Source organism: Symphalangus syndactylus, chromosome 13, assembly GCF_028878055.3.
Source record: "Symphalangus syndactylus isolate Jambi chromosome 13, NHGRI_mSymSyn1-v2.1_pri, whole genome shotgun sequence".
Taxonomy (NCBI): domain Eukaryota; kingdom Metazoa; phylum Chordata; class Mammalia; order Primates; family Hylobatidae; genus Symphalangus; species Symphalangus syndactylus.
Genome location: NC_072435.2, coordinates 37,410,038 through 37,428,275, shown reverse-complemented (window position 1 = coordinate 37,428,275; position 18,238 = coordinate 37,410,038). Strand labels below are relative to the sequence as shown.

Below are 18,238 nucleotides of genomic sequence, written 5' to 3'. Positions count from 1 at the left end.
GTCTTACTCTGTCGGCCAGGCTAGAGTGCAGTGTCACAATCATAACTCACTGCTGCCTTAAACTCCTGGGCTCAAGTAATCCTGTTGCCTCAGCCTCTCCAAGTAACTGGAACCACAGGCGTGCACTGCCATGCCCAGCTAATTTTTTCATTAATTTTTTTGTAGGGACAGAGTCTCGCTATGTTGGCTGGGCTGGGCTCGAACTCTTGGGCTCAAGTGATCCTCCTGGCTCGCCCTCCCAAAGTGCTGGGATTATAGGCATGAGCCACTGTATCTGGCCTATTCTCAGTTTTTCAATGCCCCCAAATCTCTGTGAGGTGGCAGCCATTATACCCATTTTATAGATGAAGAACTTGGAGGCTCAGAGAAGGAAAGTGATTTTGCAGAGATTAGCTGAGTAGGAAGGGACTGGGAGGCATCACATCAGGTGGGTGGGTGGTTGACCCTATTCACTCCATCCTCAGGGGCCCCTCCAGTGACAGTGCAGGCTGCCACACTGGCCCGTGGCTCTGGTCGCCCCGCAAGCCTCTACCTGGCACGTTCCAAGAGCATCAGCAGTAGCAACCCTGACCTCGCTGTGGCCCCTGGCTCTGTGGATGATGAGGTTTCCCGCATCCTGGCCAGCAAGGTAGGGCAATAGGGGCCCTGGAATCTCCAGCCTCAGTGGCTGTGGCTGCCACATGGGTGGGCGAAGAATCTGTTGATGAAGCATGGGAAACAACAGAGACGACAATGTGAATGAGGGCTTAACTCTGGGCAGCAGAGTTGGGCTGGGCTGTCACAGGTTGTGGGGTATGGATCAGACTTTGTATTTGAGCTCTGTACTCCATGACTGACCCGAGGATGGGTGGCGGAGCTTGGCGTGGCTGAACAAAGAGCAATATGTACCTAGTGTAGCAGGTGCATATACACATTCACCTCATGCATATACCTACACAGATGCATATACACATTCACCCCATGCATATATGTACACGGGTGCATATACACATTCACCCCCCCATGCATATACCTACACAGGTACATAGGCACATTCACCCTATGCATATATGTACATGGACATGTATACGTGTTCACCCCATGCATGTGTGGACACAAGTGTGTATACACATTCACCCCATGCATATATGTACACAGGTGCATATACACATTCACCCCATGCGTATACAGACATGGGTGCATATACACATTCACCCCATGCATATACAGACACGGGTGCATATACACATTCACCCCATGCATATACAGACACGGGTGCATATACACATTCACCCCATGCATATATGTACACGGGTGCATATACACATTCACCCCATGCATATACAGACACGGGTGCATATACACATTCACCCCATGCATATACAGACACGGGTGCATATAAACATTCACCCCCATGCCTATACTTACGCAGGTGCATATACACAGTCACCCTGTGCCTGTATGTACATGGGTCTGTATACACATTCACCTGATGCATATACGTATACGGGTGTGTATACACAGGCACCCCATGCACAGACTTACAGGGGTGTGTATGCATGCACCTGTGGACCCACATACACAAGTTATGTATAGGCATGCACCCAATGGACCTATATACATGTGCACATTTTTCAGGATTGTGTGTAGGTACACACGTGGGCACATGTATGGTCCAAAACCGTGTCCACGCTTGGTATTTCATGCTGCTTTCCCTGCCCTCCACTGGGGATGCTACCAGTTCTCCGTGTATCTCCAGGGCATCGATCGCTCACACTCCTGGGTGAATTCCGCTTATGCTCCAGGAGGCAGTAAGGCTGTGCTGCGGCGGGCACCCCCTTATTGTGGGGCCGACCCCAGACAGGTGCCCTTCCTACCTGTCCCTGCACTCATGTGACACCACCTCAGCATGAGCTCCTCCCACCTTCCTGGCTGCATCTGACTAACCTAGGGGGGCTGCCTGAAGGAGGTGGCAGACCTCTCTCCTGCCTTTGTTTGGGGCTGTGAAGTCTGTGTTTAGGCATCACTGGGTCATCTTAACTGGCCTTTTGCTGCCACATAGGCCACAGTCTCAGATGGAGACAGAAGGCACAGGGGTGATATGCAAATAGCATGCAAATGAAGTGCAAATCCAGTCACCCATAACCTCACTGCCCTGCATGGCCTATTCACCTCCCTTTAATCCACCCCGATCATGGGACTCTCAAAGGGCTGGAACGGAACCTCTCGGCTCCCCTATCCCATTTTAGACAAAGAGCTCCCCTTACCCTGCCTCTTTCCAGGTACCTGGTGTAAGGGGGGCTTTGCCTCCTAACAGACCTGGGTTCAAGTCCCAGCTCTGCTATGAGCTTACCCCATGCTCTGAGCAATTGGATACATCTTCCTGAGCCTCATTTTCTTCATTTGTAAAATGAAAATAACACTCCAAATTATCTGATGCAGTTTGGACCAAAATATAGTGCTCCCCCAGCAGTCCTGAGCCTGTGCTTGAGTTAGGGCTGAGGGCACTGCAGTGGGATTTTGTTGGGATGATAGATTCTTGGTCTGGCCTTGACCCTGAGCTTCTAGCTAGTTGGGGAAATAGACATAGATCAAACAAATGCATAAGTATATGATCACATAGTGTGGAAAGGAAGCAAGTAGCAACCGAATACCAGCTTCCCTCTGGGTGGTCTTGGGGGCTTCTCCAGGGGGGTAACATCTTTTGCTGGGACCTGAAGGGTGAGATAGAGTCAGCTAGGGAAGGGTGGGTGGGTGTGGGTGTTCAGGAAGAGGGAAAGGCATGTACAAATATTGGGACCAAGGTCAGAGGACTGTACGCAAGAGGACTGTACAAACTGTGCGCTTGCTTCCTTACACACTTGGCCCTAGGGCCTATTCCAGCTCTGTGCCCATCACCAAGGTAACCTGTACCCTATGACAGGCCCAGGGGACTCTTAGCAGAACAAGCAGGGGGGCCTTTGGGCAGTCATTTCCTTGGATTGCTGGGAATCTGGAAATCTGGGTGACATGGAGGCTGGGCCTTTTCAATGGAAGGCCCTCGTGGTGCACAGTGAGTTGCCAGGGCATGGCTGGGACTGGGGTAGCTGGAGAGCCCTCAAGTGTCAGAGTAGGTCCCAGGGTTGGGTCGGCTCTATCTTCAGACCTCCTGTTCCTGCGAGCAGCCTCACCTCCCAACCAGAGAAGGAGGAAGCGAGAGTGGAGCTTGAACTCCTCTGCCCATACCCATTTCACAGATGGGGATACTGAGGCCCAAGCCAGGCTTGCGCAGGGCCAGGCCTGGAACCTTGGGCTCTCTCTGCTATTCCTGGCACCTCACCAACATCTCACCTCCTCTGTCCTTATCTTCCTGCCTTGTCTTTCTCCTCCTTCCCCATCTTGTGTTTAACCTCCTCTGTCCACACTCACCCTCCTCCACCTCTGCGTCCTCCTCTCTGTCCTCTAGACTCACTGACTCGGTCACACTCTACACCTCGTCCACACTCACCCTCACCTTCTCTGGCCACATACATTCTCGCTGTCTACACTGATTTCATCTCCTCTGCCTTCACCCCACACACTACGTACCCATTCCCAGCCTTCGTGTGTTCTTGGTCCCGCTCCATCCACACTCCTCCTGCCTGCTGTGGTTGCACTGCTGTGTCACTGCCGTACTGTGTTTTCATTGTTTCATTGTTATTCTCACTTCCTCCATCACATTCTTTTTTTTGTTGAGACGGAGTCTTGCACTTATCACCCAGGCTGGAGTGCAATGGTGCAATCTCAGCTCACTGCAAGCTCTGCCTCCCAGGTTCAAGTGATTCTCCTGCCTCAGCCTCCCAAACAGCTGGGATTACAGGTGCCTGCCACCACGCCCGGCTAATTTTTGTATTTTTAGTAGAGACGGAGTTTCACCATGTTGGCCAGGATGGTCTCAATCTCCTGACCTTGTGATCCACCTGCCTCGGCCCTCCCAAAGTGCTGGGATTACAGCATTCCTCCTTCTTTTTTTTTTTTTTGAGACGGAGTCTTGCTCTGTCACCCAAGCTAGAGTGCAGTAGTACCATCAGCACTCGCCGCAACTTCCAAGTCCCAGGGTCAAGCAATTCTCCTGCTTTGGCCTCCTGAGCAGCTAGGACTATAGGCACACACCACCAGGCCCAGCCATATATATGTGTGTATGTATATATATATATATATTTTTTTTGTCTTAGTAGAGTCAATGTCTGACTATGTTGCCCAGGCTGGTCTTAAACTCCTGGGTTCGAGCAGTCTTCCTGCCCCAGCCTCCCAAAGTGCTGGGATAACAGGTATTGAGCCATGCTGCCCAGCCTCACGTTTTTCTCCCATACCCACACACCTTGATCTCGACTCACCCAGCTCTCTCCAGCTACTCTTTTATTTGTCCCTGCCTCCACTGCCCCATCTACTCCCACAGCACCCTGGCCATTCCAACCAGCCTCCCCTCCCAACCCACACCGGCCCATCTCTCTTTCTTGCCTGCCCCCATTGGCCATCCATGGCCCTGGCCCATCCATGTGGAAGCATTTCTTTCTCTATATTCACACTAACCCACCTCTTTTCCCCCATCCCTGTCTGTGTGGACACGTCTTTCCTCCAACCACGTGCTCCTTCACCTCATCCACACTAACCCTCTCCTCACCATCACATCCCATCATAGGCCATCGACCGCAACTCTAGCCGAGCCTCCTCCTACCTCGAGGGTTCCTCCTCGGCCCCACCAGCCACCCTGCCAAGACCCACTGTGCAGAAGGTAGTGGGGGGAGGGGTGGATGACTCCATTTTTGTCCTGGTCCCCAGCAAAGGGGTCCAGTGCCCCTCCCCCATCCAGAGCCCAGGGAAAGGGCATGTCCACTCCTCTTGCCCCTCTCCTCCTGCCTGGCTCTTGCTGCACTAACCCCGAGCCCTCCAGCTGCATCCTCCCCTGGCATGCCTCCAGAGGGGTTACAGGAAGGGGTGGTACCTCGCACTCTGTGACCCCTGCCTCTGTCCCCAGCTGCTTCACGAGGAGCTGGCTCTGCAGTGGGTGGTCAGCAGCAGTGCCGTACGCGAGGCCATCCTCCAGCACGCCTGGTTCTTCTTCCAGCTCATGGTGAGACCCCCTCCTCCCTGCCTGGTGGCAAGAGACCCCCAGTGGAGCCCCTTCCTTTTTTAAAGAGAGAAGCCCCCTGGCCAGGCATAGTGGCTCACGCCTGTAATCCCAGCACTTTGGGAGGCCGAGGCGGGCGGATCACGAGATCAGGAGATCGAGACCATCCTGGCTAACACAGTGAAACCCCGTCTCTACTAAAAATATAAAAAAAATTAGCTGGGTGTGGTGGCGGGTGCCTGTAGTCCCAGCTACTGGGGAGGCTGAGGCAGGAGAATGGCGTGAACCCAGGAGGCAGAGCTTGCAGTAAGCCAAGATCGCACCACTGCACTCCAGCCTGGGCGACAGAGCGAGACTCTGTCTCAAAAAAAAAAAAAGAGAGAGACGCCCCCTGAGATTGCACCCGAGATATTTGAGAAATGTCCCCAAGAGACCCGCCCCCCCGACCTAGGGAGGTGAGAGGCACTTAAGGTGGTGTCTCCCTGGAGAGACTGTACCTGAAACCCCCTTTAGAGAGAGCCTCCCTTCCCCATGAGACTGTTTAAGGAGAGAAACCATTAAGAGACCCTCACCTAGACAGGAGACCTCCATCCTGCAAGAGATATTCCTGGATAGAGAGAGAAAGCTGTGGCCAGGCACAGTGGCTCGCACCTGTAATCCCAGCACTTTGGGAGGCCAAAGCGGGTGGATCACTTGAGGTCAGGAGTTCGAGACCAGTCTGGCCAACATGGTGAAACCCCATCTTTACTAAAAATACAAAAGTTAGCCGGGCGTAGTAGCGCATGCCTGTAATCTCAGCTACATGGGAGACTGAGGCAGGAGAATCACTTGAACCCAGTAGGCAGAGGTTGCAGTGAGTCAAGATCATGCCACTGCACACCAGCCTGGGCGACAGGGCAAGACTCCATCTCAAAAAAAAAAAAAAAGAGGGAAAGCTTTCTGATCAAGATAAGAGACATCCCTAAAACTCTTCAATAGGTTTTTTTAAGCCCCCTTCCCAGGGCCTGCTGGCTGCATCCCCTCTGGACCTCCAATAAAGCTCCCTTCAAATCCAGTGCCTCAAGCCCCACCCTTTGTCCCACCTCTGGACTTTGGGAGGCCTGCATAAGCCCCTCCCACACCCTACTGCCTTCCCACTCTCTACACTTGGCCTGGGATGCTCAAAGGATCCGCCTGTGGCTTTTTCAAGCCCCACCCATAGGCCACAAGCCCCACCCACATCCCTCAAGCCCCACCTACCTGCAGCTACAGGGCTCAAACCTACCTTCAGCCCACCTCCCTTGCTACTAAAGCCCGCCTCTCCTGTCAAGCCTCCTCCACCCACAGCCCTTCAAGCCCCACCTACAGCCCTTCAAGCCCCACCCACAGCCCTTCAAGCCCCACCTACAGCCCTTGAAACCCTACCCACAGCCTTCTCACTCCACCCCCAGGTGAAGAGTATGGCGCTGCACCTGCTTCTTGGCCAGCGACTAGACACACCCCGCAAGCTGCGCTTCCCTGGGCGCTTCCTGGACGACATCACTGCCTTGGTGGGCTCTGTGGGCCTGGAGGTCATCACCCGTGTCCACAAGGTGAGAGATGCAGGGTCTCAATGTGGGAAGAAACCTGAGGGAGGACATAGAACCAGCCAGGAGGGGGCGCCAATCCTGCCCAGTGCCTCCTGGCCATAAGACCAGGAATCCACTTTGCTGGGTGGATCCGTTCATTCATTGTCTGTTTCTTGAGTGCCTGTGGTGTGCACAGCCCTGTGCTGGGTGTAGCAACATAACAATAAACAAAACAGACCCAAATCCTTACCCTCGTGTAGCTTTTAAGGGGATACTTGAAGAAAGTGAGGGATCATTCCGTGTAGTGTCTGGGGAAAGAGCATTCCATGCAGGGGGAATAGCAGGTGCAAAGGCCCTGAGGCAAGACCATGCTTGGGCTAACAGGAGAGCAGTAAGGAAGGCTAGATTGCAGTGAATGAGGAAGAAAATGAGGGTTGGTGGGAGCAGGGAAGTGACAAGGCATATCCATTAGCCCTTAGCACAGAGTATACAGCAAGTGCTCAATAAATGGATGTTGATGTTCTGAGACCCTGACAGTGGACTTGTTCAGGCCCTGGATTACCAATTCCAATGCCCTCGGGGGCTAGGCAGGCAATACTAATCATAATAGTAATAATATCGAGCATTTATTGAGCACTTACTGTGTATCTAAGCATTTTATATGGATCGTATCATTTTGTTGTTGTTGTTGTTGTTTGAGACAGAGTTTCACTCTTGTTGCCCAGGCTGGAGTGCAATGGCGCGATCTTGGCTCACTGCAACCTCCGCCTCCCAGGTTCAAGCGATTCTCCTGCCTCAGCCTCCCAAGTAGCTGGGATTACAGGCATGTGCCACCACGCCCGGCTAATTTTCTATTTTTAGTAGAAACAGGGTTTCTCCATGTTGGCCTGGCTGGTCTGGAACTTCTAACCTCAGGTGATCTGCCCGCCTCAGCCTCCCAAAGTGCTGGGATTACAGGCGTGAGCCACCGTGCCCAGCCTTGGATCGTATCATTAAATTCTCACAACAACCCATGAAGTTAGTATTATTGTTGTCTCCATTTTACTGATGGGGTAACTGAGGCATCGAATGAATTAGTAACTTAACCTTGTACCACACGACTGAGAAGAGGCAGAATGAGGCTTCTGAATCTGAGCCACCAGCTCCAGACCCCTCACTGTCAATACCAGTTTCAGTTGGGAAAGTGGGGCTTATGGTGGAACAGAGGGCAGATGTCCCATCTAACAGGGGTGACCATCACTCAATCCAGCCAACAGAAACCCTGCAGGAATGTGGCTCAGATTGGCAGTTTTTGTTTTTGTTTGGAGATAGGGTCTTGCTCTGTTGCCCAGGCTGGAGCACAGTGGCACGATCATAGTTCACTGCAGCCTCGACCTCCTGGGCTCAAAGGATCCCCCCTCCTCAGCCTCCCAAATAGCTGTGCCCAGAGGCACAAGCCACCATACTCGGCAATTTTTTTTTTTTTTTTTTTTTTTTTTTTTTTTTTTTTTTTAGTAGAGTCAGGGTCTCACTACATTGCCCAGACTGGTCTCCAACTCCTGAGCTCAAGGGTTCCTCCCACTTTGGCTTCCCAAAGGGCCGGGATTACAAGCGTGAGCCACCATGCCTGGCCAGATTGTCTGGGGTTTTTTTGTGTGTGGTTTTGTTTTTGTTTTTATATTTGTTTTTGTTTGAGACACAGTCTTGCTCTATTGTCCAGACTAGAGTGTGGTGGCATGATCATGGCTCACTGCAGCCTCAAACTCCTGGGCTGAAGCAATCCTCCCACCTCAGCCTCCAGAGTAGCTGGGGCTACAGGTGCGTGCTACCATATCCACCTTTTTTTTTTTTTTTTTTTTTATGTAGAGATGGGGTCTTGCTATGTTACCCATGCCAGGAGATGGCCTGGTTTTTAAGGAGAAATGGGACCTCTGGATTTGATGGGAACTTTCCAGATTTTTGAAATGGCGTTCTGGCCCAGGCCAACCCTTGTACAATCGCATGTGACCTCCAAGCTGGTCTCAAAGGTTCTGACCTTGTCTCACTGGAGCCTTCCCAAAGACTGACATTCCCAGGGGCGGATCGAGATGGTGTGGAAACTACCCCAAGAAAGAGATCCAGAGAAGAACAATGCCCGTGATAATCCACTTTTTTTTTTTTTGAGATGGAGTCTTGCTCTGTTCCCCAGGCTGGAGTGCAATGGCACGATCTCGGCTGACTGCAACCTCCTCCTCCCAGGTTCAAGCAATTCTCCTGCCTCAGCCTCCTGAGTAGCTGGGACGACAGGGGTGCGCCACCATGCCCGGCTAATTTTTTTTTTTTTTTTTTTTGAGACGGAGTCTCATTCTGTCGCCCAGGCGGGAGTGCAGTGGCGCAATCTTGGCTCACTGCAACCTCCGCCTCCTGGGTTCAAGCTATTCACCTGGCTCAGCCTCCCAAGTAGCTGGGACTACAGGCGCCCGCCACCACCCCCAGCTAATTTTTTGTATTTTTAGTAGAGATGGGGTTTCACCATATTGGCCAGGCTGGTCTCAAACTCCTGACCCTGTGATCCGCCCGACTCGGCCTCCTAAAGTGCTAGGATTACAGGCGTGAGCCACCATGCCTGGCCGGGTTGCAGGGATTTGAGGGCCACTGAGGCTAACTTGTGAGGCCTCAGAGTGGCTCAAGAGAGTATGAGGGCAGAACGAGTACCAGCTGGGCCTCGAGGCCACATCAGCCACCTCACTGTTCGCCGGACTTGCTAGGCACATCCTGCCTCAGGGCCTTTGCACTGACTGTTCCCTTAACCCAGGATGCCATTCTCCCCATGGCTCTTTGGTATCCTTCAGTATCTCTGAAAATGTCACCCCAGTCTGTTAAGGTTGGTGACAAGTAATTACAGGCCGGGCGTGGTGGCTCATGCCTGTAATCCCAACACTTTGGGAGGCCGAGGAGGGCGGATCACCTGAAGTCAGGAGTTCGAGACCAGCCTGACCAACATGGTGAAACCCTATCTCTACTAAAAACACAAAAATTAGCCAGGCGTGGTGGTGTGCGCCTGTAATCCAAGCTACTCAGGAGGCTGAGTCAGGAGAATCGCTTGAACCTGGGAGGCAGAGGTTGCAGTGAGCCGAGATTGCGCCATTGCACTATAGCCTGGGCGACAGAGCAAGACTCCGTCTCCAAAAAAAAAAAAAAGAAAGAAAGAAAAGTAATTACAGTTTTTGCTATTGAAAGTAATTGCAAAACTGCAATTACTTTTGCACCAATCTAATATTGTCTTTGAAGCACATAGAACTATCTGAAATTCTTGTTTATTTTGTGTCTCCCTGCCCCTCCCCCCACACACACACACACACACACACTGGACTGAGTTGGACCCGCAGCAGGGATGGCATCTGCCTCATTCACAGGGCTTGGCACAGAGTAGATGCTCAGTAAAGCTCACATTAAATGGTGCTGAGAGGCCAGGTGCGGTATCTCACACCTGTAATTCCAGCACTTTGGGAAGCCAAGGCAGTCGGATCACCTGAGATCAGGAGTCCGAGACCAGCCTGACCAACGTGGCAAAACCCCGTCTCTACTAAAAATAAAAAAATTAGCCAGGCGTGGTGATGCGTGTCTGTAATCCAAGCTACTGGGGAAGCTGAGGCAGGAGAATCACTTGAACCCGGGAGGCAGAAGTTGCAGTGAGCCAAGATCGTGGCACTGTACTCCAGCGTTAGTGACAGAGCAAGACTCTGTCTCAAAAAATAAATTAATTAATTAAAATAAAAATAAAAATAAATGATGCTGAGAGTCGATCAGTTAGGGCAGAGGCTAATTCGCTTCAACACAGTCACAAGTGATTTAAATAACCGAAGCTTATTTCTGAGTATTAAGTAGGTTGTAGAGGCATCACTGTGTGGGCCTGGCCCTGGCAGTTCCCCGGCACCCACCTGCTTCTGCCATATAAGTGGCCACCTCACTTTCCCTCAAATCCCATCGGCCAGAATTGGTCATGTGGTTCCACTGCAAGGGAGGCTGGGAAATATGGTCTCTCCCCAGCTCTGAACTCTGGACAGAGAGAGCGAGAGGATCTTGCAGGGAGTTAGCCTGTATCTGCCCTGGTGTCTTAAGGAGCATGGGAGGAGAAGGCAGCCTGAAGAGGACAACCAGGAAGTCCCAGGGTCACCACAGCCCACAGACAAAGGCTTTGGGGCAGTGATACAGCTCCTAGGGGTGGCAGATGATCTTGGTGAGAGCCAAGCCCCTGTGGGGGCTGCGGTTTGGGGAGGAGGTATGGGTGTGTGGGTTGACAGGCACCTGTGTCCCCAGGATGTGGAGCTGGCCGAGCGCCTCAACGCCAGCCTGGCCTTCTTCCTCAGTGACCTTCTGTCCCTGGTGGACCGGGGCTTTGTCTTCAGCCTGGTCCGGGCCCACTACAAGCAGGTAGGAGTGGGCGTGGGCAGGGTGGGCATGGCATGGATGGAAGGCGGAGCAATGTTGACATCACTGATGGCCGCCCCTCTCCCGCAGGTGGCCACGCGGCTCCAGTCGTCCCCTAATCCAGCGGCCCTGCTGACCCTGCGCATGGAATTCACCCGCATCCTGTGCAGCCACGAGCACTACGTGACCCTCAACCTCCCCTGCTGCTCCCTGTCACCCCCAGCCTCGCCCTCCCCCTCTGTGTCCTCCACCACCTCCCAGGTGGGCTGGCTTCACTTCTGCCTCCTCCCTTTGACCTACAACCTCTCACCTTCAGTCCATCTCCTATGGTTCCCTCATCTCTGTCCCTTTCACAGTGGACCACTGCCTAGGTGAACTAATCCCTTATGTTTGACTTTTGACTTCTGACCCTTCACCTCTCTTGTCATTCTCAGCAATTTCCCAGAAGGACTAACTTCTGATTTCTCTCCCCTAAATCCTAACTCCCAGCCCAGTGTTCCATCTGCTGTTTCTCAGTCCTCTGACTTTTGACCCCATGCCCTGTTACATCACAGATGGGTTAACGTCAGCCTCTCACTTCTGGCCTTGAAACCCATACCCACTGTCACCTCCAGATGACTTAACATCAGTCTCTCATCTGTGGCTATTGGCACCATGATTTCTGTCACCTCCAAGATGACTTTAATGGTGACCTCCCACCTCTGACCCTTGACCACTGGCATCCCCCATTTTTCCCCCACTCTCTGCAGAGCTCCACCTTCTCCAGCCAAGCCCCGGACCCCAAGGTGACCAGCATGTTTGAACTGAGTGGACCATTCCGGCAGCAGCACTTCCTAGCTGGGCTCCTGCTAACGGAGCTGGCGCTGGCCCTTGAACCTGAGGCTGAGGGGTGAGCAGAGCTCCTGTCTAGCCCGAGGACAGGTAGCACAGTCCAGGAGCCATGTCCACCCTGTCCTGAGCACCTCATTACCCCACAGGGCATTCCTGTTGCACAAGAAGGCCATCAGTGCTGTGCACAGCCTGCTAGGTGGCCATGACACTGACCCCCGCTACGCCGAGGCCACTGTGAAGGCTCGTGTGGCCGAGCTGTACCTGCCACTGCTATCGATTGCACGGGATACCTTGCCACGGCTGCATGACTTTGCTGGTCAGTGGGCCAGGGGAAGATGGGGTCACATGATCCAGGGACTTGGTCACAGAAGGCACAGGATAGTAAAGGTGGGAGAACACAGTCATGGGTATGAGTATAGACATTAGGATTAGCAGAGCGGATTAAAGTGCTAGGACAGACTACTTAAGTCATAACATCTCTGAGCCTCAGGTTTCTCCCCTGTAATGGAGACAGTAACAACACCAACTACTTCATAAGGTTATGTGAAAATGTGGGGGGCTGTAGTACTGAGATACTGTCAGCCTACAATAGATGGGAGATATTATTGTACCATTTATTATTTTCTAAGAAGAGCAGAAAGTAGGGAACATCCAAGTGAGAAAATGATTGGAGTTCATTCATTCACTCATTTTCAACAAACATTTATAGGCATTGTTGAGGGGGGTGGTATAACAGTGGTTGGACGTACAAAATTGGGATTTGTGGGTGGATGCCTTTCATCAGGCATCAGAATTTCCCCAAGGAAATTCTCAGCCATTCTCACTTGAATTTTTTTCTGCCTCATTTTCACTCTTTATTCCTGGGACTCCAATTACACATATATTAGGCCGTTTGATCACATCTGTTATGTTCTGTTCTTTTTTTTCCATTCTTTCCTCTCTGCAATCCAACCAGGAAGTTTTTTGTTGACTAGTCTATGAGTTCACCACTTATGTCTTCTGTTGTGCCCAGTGTCCTGTTGACCCCATCCATTTAGTTCTTAATTTCAGATATTAGGCCAGGCACGGTGGCTCACGCCTGTAATCCCAGCACTTTGGGAGGCCGAGGCGGGCGGATCATGAGGTCAGGAGATTGAGACCATCCTGGCTAACATGGTGAAACCCTGTCTCTACTAAAAATACAAAAAATTAGCCAGGCGTGATGGTGGGCGCCTGTAGTCCCAGCTACTTGGGAGGCTGAGGCAGGAGAATGGCATGAACCTGGGAGGTGGAGCTTGCAGTGAGCCGAGATCGCGCCACTGCACTCCAGCCTGGGCGACAGAAGGAGACTCCATCTCAAAAAAAAAAAAAAAAAAATTCAGATATTATATTTTTTTTTCCATTGTAAAATATCCATGTGATTTTTTGGTAGATCCCAATTCCCTGTTGAAATTCTCCATCTTTTGTCTCATTTTTGCTCATCTTTTCTTCTAACTTTAAAAGTTTCTGTTTGCTGACCTCAAGATTTGATCATCTATGTGTCTGCTTCTGTTGTCTCTTTTTCTCTCTTGTCCACCACATTTTCCTGCCTCATCACTTGTCTTGTAGTTTTTTATTATATTCTGGACATTGTATAAAAAAGAACCATAGGGATGAAGCAGTGTCATCTTTGCCCAGTGAGAAGTGTCCTTTCCCTCTTAGGCAGATAGGATAACAGGCTGATCGCCTCAGTCCAATCAGGAATTGACCTAGGCTGGACTGGGCTAGAGCTTTATTTACACTCAGTCTACCTTTTGTTTCAGGAGACTCTAGAGCAAGATCTGCTATATATTTGTTGAAAACTCCTCCCTCTGTTGAGACTTTTTAGGGGAGAGAATGGGGGTTATCTGTTTAAGAGCATAGACTTGGGAACCGTACCCAGCTGATTAACAGTGATTTTTTTAAGCCAGGTGCAGTGGCTCATGCCTGTAATCCCAGTACTTTTGGAGGCCGAGGCAGGTGGATCACAAGGTCAGGAGTTCGAGACCAGCCTGACCAACATGGCTAAACCCAGTCTCTACTAAAAATACAAAAAAAATTAGGCAGGCATGGTGCCACACACCTGTAATCCCAGCTACTTAGGAGGCTGAGGCAGGAGAATCACTTGAACCCGGGAGGTGGAAGTTGCAGTGAGATGAGATTGCGTCACTGCACTCCAGCCTAGGCAACAGAGCAAGACTCTATCTCAAAAAAAAAAAAACCAAAACAAAAAAACGAGCACAGTGGCTTATGCCTGTAATCTCAGCACTTTGGGAGGCCGAGGCAGGCAGATCACAATGTCAGAAGTTCGAGACCAGCCTGGCCAACATAGTGAAACCCTGTCTCTACTAAAAATACAAAAATTAGCCAAGTATGGTGGCACACGCCTGCAGTCCCAGCTACTCAGGAGGTTGAGGCAGGAGAATCACTAGAACCCAGGAGGCGGAGGTTGTGGTGAGCCGAGATCGTGCCACTGCACTCCAGCCTGGGCAACAAAGTGAGACTCTGCCTCAAAAAAAAAAAAAAAGTGATTTTTTTTTTTTTTTTTCTTGAGCTCCTATGATTTGAAAGAGTGAGTATTTTTAAAGTCCCTAGAACAGCACCTGGCACATAGGAAATACCATATAAGTGCTGATTGATGCTACAGTAATAACATCAAGGCCAGGTGCAGTGGTTCACACCTGGAATCCCAGCACTTTGGGAGGCCAAGGTGTGCGGATCACTTGAGTCCAGGAGTTGAGGACCAGCCTAGACAACCTAGTGAGACCTAGTGAGAATGATCTCAAAAAATAATAATAAATAAAATAAATACAACAAGTGAATTCCAGGAGCAGACAACCAGAGACCCGCTCTTGTGACTGTTGTGAGGGAAGACTTTTTTTTTTTTTTTTTGAGACAGTCTTGCTCTGTTGCCCAGGCTGGAGTGCAGTGGTGCGATCTCGGCTCACTGTAACCTCCACCTCCCAGGTTCAAGTGATTCTCGTGCCACAGCCTCCCAAGTAGCTGGGATTACAGGTGCCCACCACCACACCCAGCTAATTTTTTGTAATTTTAGTAGAGATGGGATTTTGCCACATTGGCCAGGCTGGTCTCAAACTCCTGACCTCAGGTGGTCCACCCACCTCTGCCTCCCAAAGTGCTGGGATTACAGGCGTGAGCCACCGTGCCTGGCCGTGAGGGAAGACTTCTGAAATCTGAGACAGGGACAGCACTTACCAAGGCTTTATCTTTCTCTCCCTCTGTCTTTCCCTGCCAGAGGGCCCAGGTCAGCGGTCAAGACTGGTCTCAATGCTTGACTCAGACACAGAAGGCGAAGGGGACATTGCGGGTACCATCAACCCCTCTGTGGCCATGGCCATTGCTGGTGGCCCCCTAGCCCCTGGCTCCCGGGCCAGCATCTGCCAGGGGCCACCAACGGTGAGTAGGGAGGCTTGTCCCCATAGACATCATCCACTTTGAATGAGAGAAGCCATGTATCAAGATACAGATTGGCCAGGATTCATCTCATATGGAGAAAATGGAAATTGACTTTGATTCCTCTCTGGCCCCAGGCTTCTCGCGCAGGCTGTGCCCTCTCTGCTGAGTCAAGCCGGACCTTGCTGGTGTGTGTGCTGTGGGTGCTGAAAAACGCTGAGCCGGCGCTCCTGCAGCGCTGGGCCACTGACCTGACACTCCCCCAGCTGGGACGTCTGTTGGACTTGCTGTACCTCTGCCTGGCTGCCTTTGAGTACAAGGTTCGAGGGCGTGGGCAGGAGATAATGGAGGAGGCAGGCTAAGGATGTACCCAGGGTCCCAGCGTGCTGCGGGCTGAGTGGGAAGGGGTGGACTGTCTTTGTGCAGAGGACTCTGTGGGACTGAGAGGAAAGGAGCGGACTGTCTCTGAGCTGAGACAAGGAATAAAGTCAGAAGTGCCTTTGTGAATAGAATTTGGAAGGTGGAGGCCAGGTGCAGTGGTTCACACCTGTAATCCCAGCACTTTGGGAGGCCGAGGCAGGTGGATCGCCTGAGGTCAGGAGTTCAAGACGAGCCTGCCCAACATAGTGAAACCCCATCTCTACTAAAAATACAAAATAATAGCTGGGTGTGGTCACATACCTGTAGCCCCAGCTACTCAGGAGGCTGAGACAGGAGAATCGCTTGAACCTGGGAGGTAGAGGTTGCAGTGAGCTGAGATTGTGCCACTGCACACCAGCCTGGGCAACAGAGTGAGACTCCATCTCAAAAAAAAATAAAAAAGAAATTTTTTTAAAAAGGGCCTGGTGTGGTGGCTCACGCCTGTAATCCCAGCACTTGAGGAGGCCAAGGCAGGCAAACTGCTTGAGCCCACGAGTTTGAGACCAGCCTGGGCAGCATGGTGAAACCCCGTCTCTACGAAAAATACAAAAATTACCTGAGCATGGTGGCACATGCTTGTAGTCCCAGCTACGGAAGTGGCTAAGGTGGACTGCTTGAGCCCAGGAGGTGGAGATTGCAGTGAGCCAAGATCGTGCCACTGCTCTTCAGCCTGGGCGACAGAATGCGAGAGACTCTGTTTCAAGAAAAAAAAAATTTTTTTTGGTAAGTGCTAAGAATTTGGAGGAAAAAGGTAAACTGTCTTTAAGCACAGGGGCCCGGAGGTGAGAAAGAGCACAAAGAAAGGGATGGGGCCAGCTGAGGTCCCCCCGAAAAGAGAAGAGTCAACCTTGAACCCCAGTTCTCTGCCCTTCCCCCTCAGGGGAAAAAGGCCTTTGAACGCATCAACAGCCTCACATTCAAAAAATCGCTGGATATGAAGGCGCGGCTAGAAGAAGCCATCCTGGGCACCATCGGAGCTCGACAAGAAATGGTTCGGCGAAGTCGTGGTAAGAGGGTGACATACCCACGTGTCCCCATCCCACCAGCTGCTCCCACCTTGTGTCAAGGGGACCCCATGAAGGGGGCCATCCCTAGCTTCCTTTCTGCCTCACTTTTCCTGGAGAGAAGTCCACACGTCATCACCGTACATGTGCGCCTGTGCATCCCTATCTGTCACTCGTGTCTGCCCCTGTGCGTCCACCCGGCAGGCTTCTGCCCCACCCAGTGCCCTCATGGGTCAGCCCACCTGAATATCTTCATGCCTGTGCATTTCTCCTGATGTTCACATGTGCCGTGTTTTTACGCATCTGTGATCATGCGCCCACGCATCTCAGAGAGGAGCCCGTTTGGGAATCTGGAGAACGTGCGCTGGCGGAAGAGCGTCACACACTGGAAGCAAACCTCAGACCGCGTGGACAAGTAGGTGTGGGCAGGAGGGTGTTTGCTGAGTTCAGAACAGTTCAGGCTGAGGCAGGAGGATTGCTTGAGTCCAGGAGTTCGAGACCAGCCTAGGCAACATAGTGAGACCCTGTCTCTACCAAAAATTTAAAAATTAACCGGGCATGGGCTGGGCGCGGTGGCTCATGCCTGTAATCCCAGCACTTTGGGAGGCCGAGGTGGGTGGATCACAAGATCAGGAGATCGAGACCATCCTGGCTAACATGGTGAAACCCTGTCCCTACTAAAAAATATATAAAAAATTAGCCAGGCGTGGCTGGGCGCGGTGGCTCATGCTTGTAATCCCAGCACTCTGGGAGGCCGAGGCGGGTGGATCACGAGGTCAGGAGATCGAGACCATGGTGAAACCCCGTCTCTACTAAAAATACAAAAAAATTAGCCGTGCGTGGTGGCGGGCGCCTGTAGTCCCAGCTACTCAGAGAGGCTGAGGCAGGAGAATGGCGTGAACCCGGGAGGCGGAGCTTGCAGTGAGCCGAGATCGCGCCACTGCACTCCAGCCTGGGTGACAGAGCGAGACTCCATCTCAAAAAAATAAATAAATAAATAAAAATTAGCCAAGCATGGTGGCAGGCGCCTGTAGTCCCAGCTACTAGGGAGGCTGAGGCAGAGAATGGTGTGAACCCGGGAGGCGGAGCTTGCAGTGAGCCAAGATCGTGCCACTGCACTCTAGCCTGGGCGACAGAGCAAGACTCCATCTCAAAAAAATAAAAAATAAAAATTAGCCGGGCATGGTGGCATGTGCCTGTGGTCCCAGCCACTCATGAGACTGAGGTGGGAGGATGACTTGAGCCTGGGAGGTTGAGGCTGCAGTGAGCTGGTGATCACACTACTGCACTTCAGCCTGGGCAACAGAGCAAGACCCTGTCTCAGAAAACAAAAAAAAAACAAAAACAAAAAACAGAACAGCTTCCAGGGAGCCAGCGCCCCCTGGGCTGCCAGGGGAAGGAGAGAGCTCAGCCATGGAGTAGGATCTCACCCTGAGTGGGCCCCCAAGACCTCCCTTCCCCTTCCAGGACCAAGGATGAAATGGAACATGAGGCCTTGGTGGAAGGGAACCTGGCAACCGAGGCAAGCCTAGTGGTTCTGGACACACTGGAGATCATCGTGCAGGTAG

General features: G+C 51.8%; 1 protein-coding gene across 2 annotated transcripts in view; it reads left to right on the top strand.

Moving 5' to 3' along the window:
- DOCK6 (dedicator of cytokinesis 6) overlaps positions 1-18,238 on the top strand; it is a 64,923-nt gene that overhangs the window by 29,607 nt on the left and 17,078 nt on the right. The window contains exons 22-34 of one of the 2 annotated variants that reach the window (XM_055236631.2): positions 465-628; positions 1,739-1,843; positions 4,976-5,071; positions 6,499-6,639; positions 10,894-11,007; positions 11,095-11,265; positions 11,754-11,893; positions 11,982-12,151; positions 15,089-15,249; positions 15,384-15,566; positions 16,547-16,673; positions 17,001-17,085; positions 18,138-18,234. In XM_055236631.2, coding sequence (XP_055092606.1) covers positions 465-628; positions 1,739-1,843; positions 4,976-5,071; positions 6,499-6,639; positions 10,894-11,007; positions 11,095-11,265; positions 11,754-11,893; positions 11,982-12,151; positions 15,089-15,249; positions 15,384-15,566; positions 16,547-16,673; positions 17,001-17,085; positions 18,138-18,234 — 1,754 coding nt within the window. The remainder of the gene's footprint in view (positions 1-464; positions 629-1,738; positions 1,844-4,975; positions 5,072-6,498; positions 6,640-10,893; positions 11,008-11,094; positions 11,266-11,753; positions 11,894-11,981; positions 12,152-15,088; positions 15,250-15,383; positions 15,567-16,546; positions 16,674-17,000; positions 17,086-18,137; positions 18,235-18,238) is intronic. The other variant, XM_055236632.2, reaches the window with a different exon arrangement.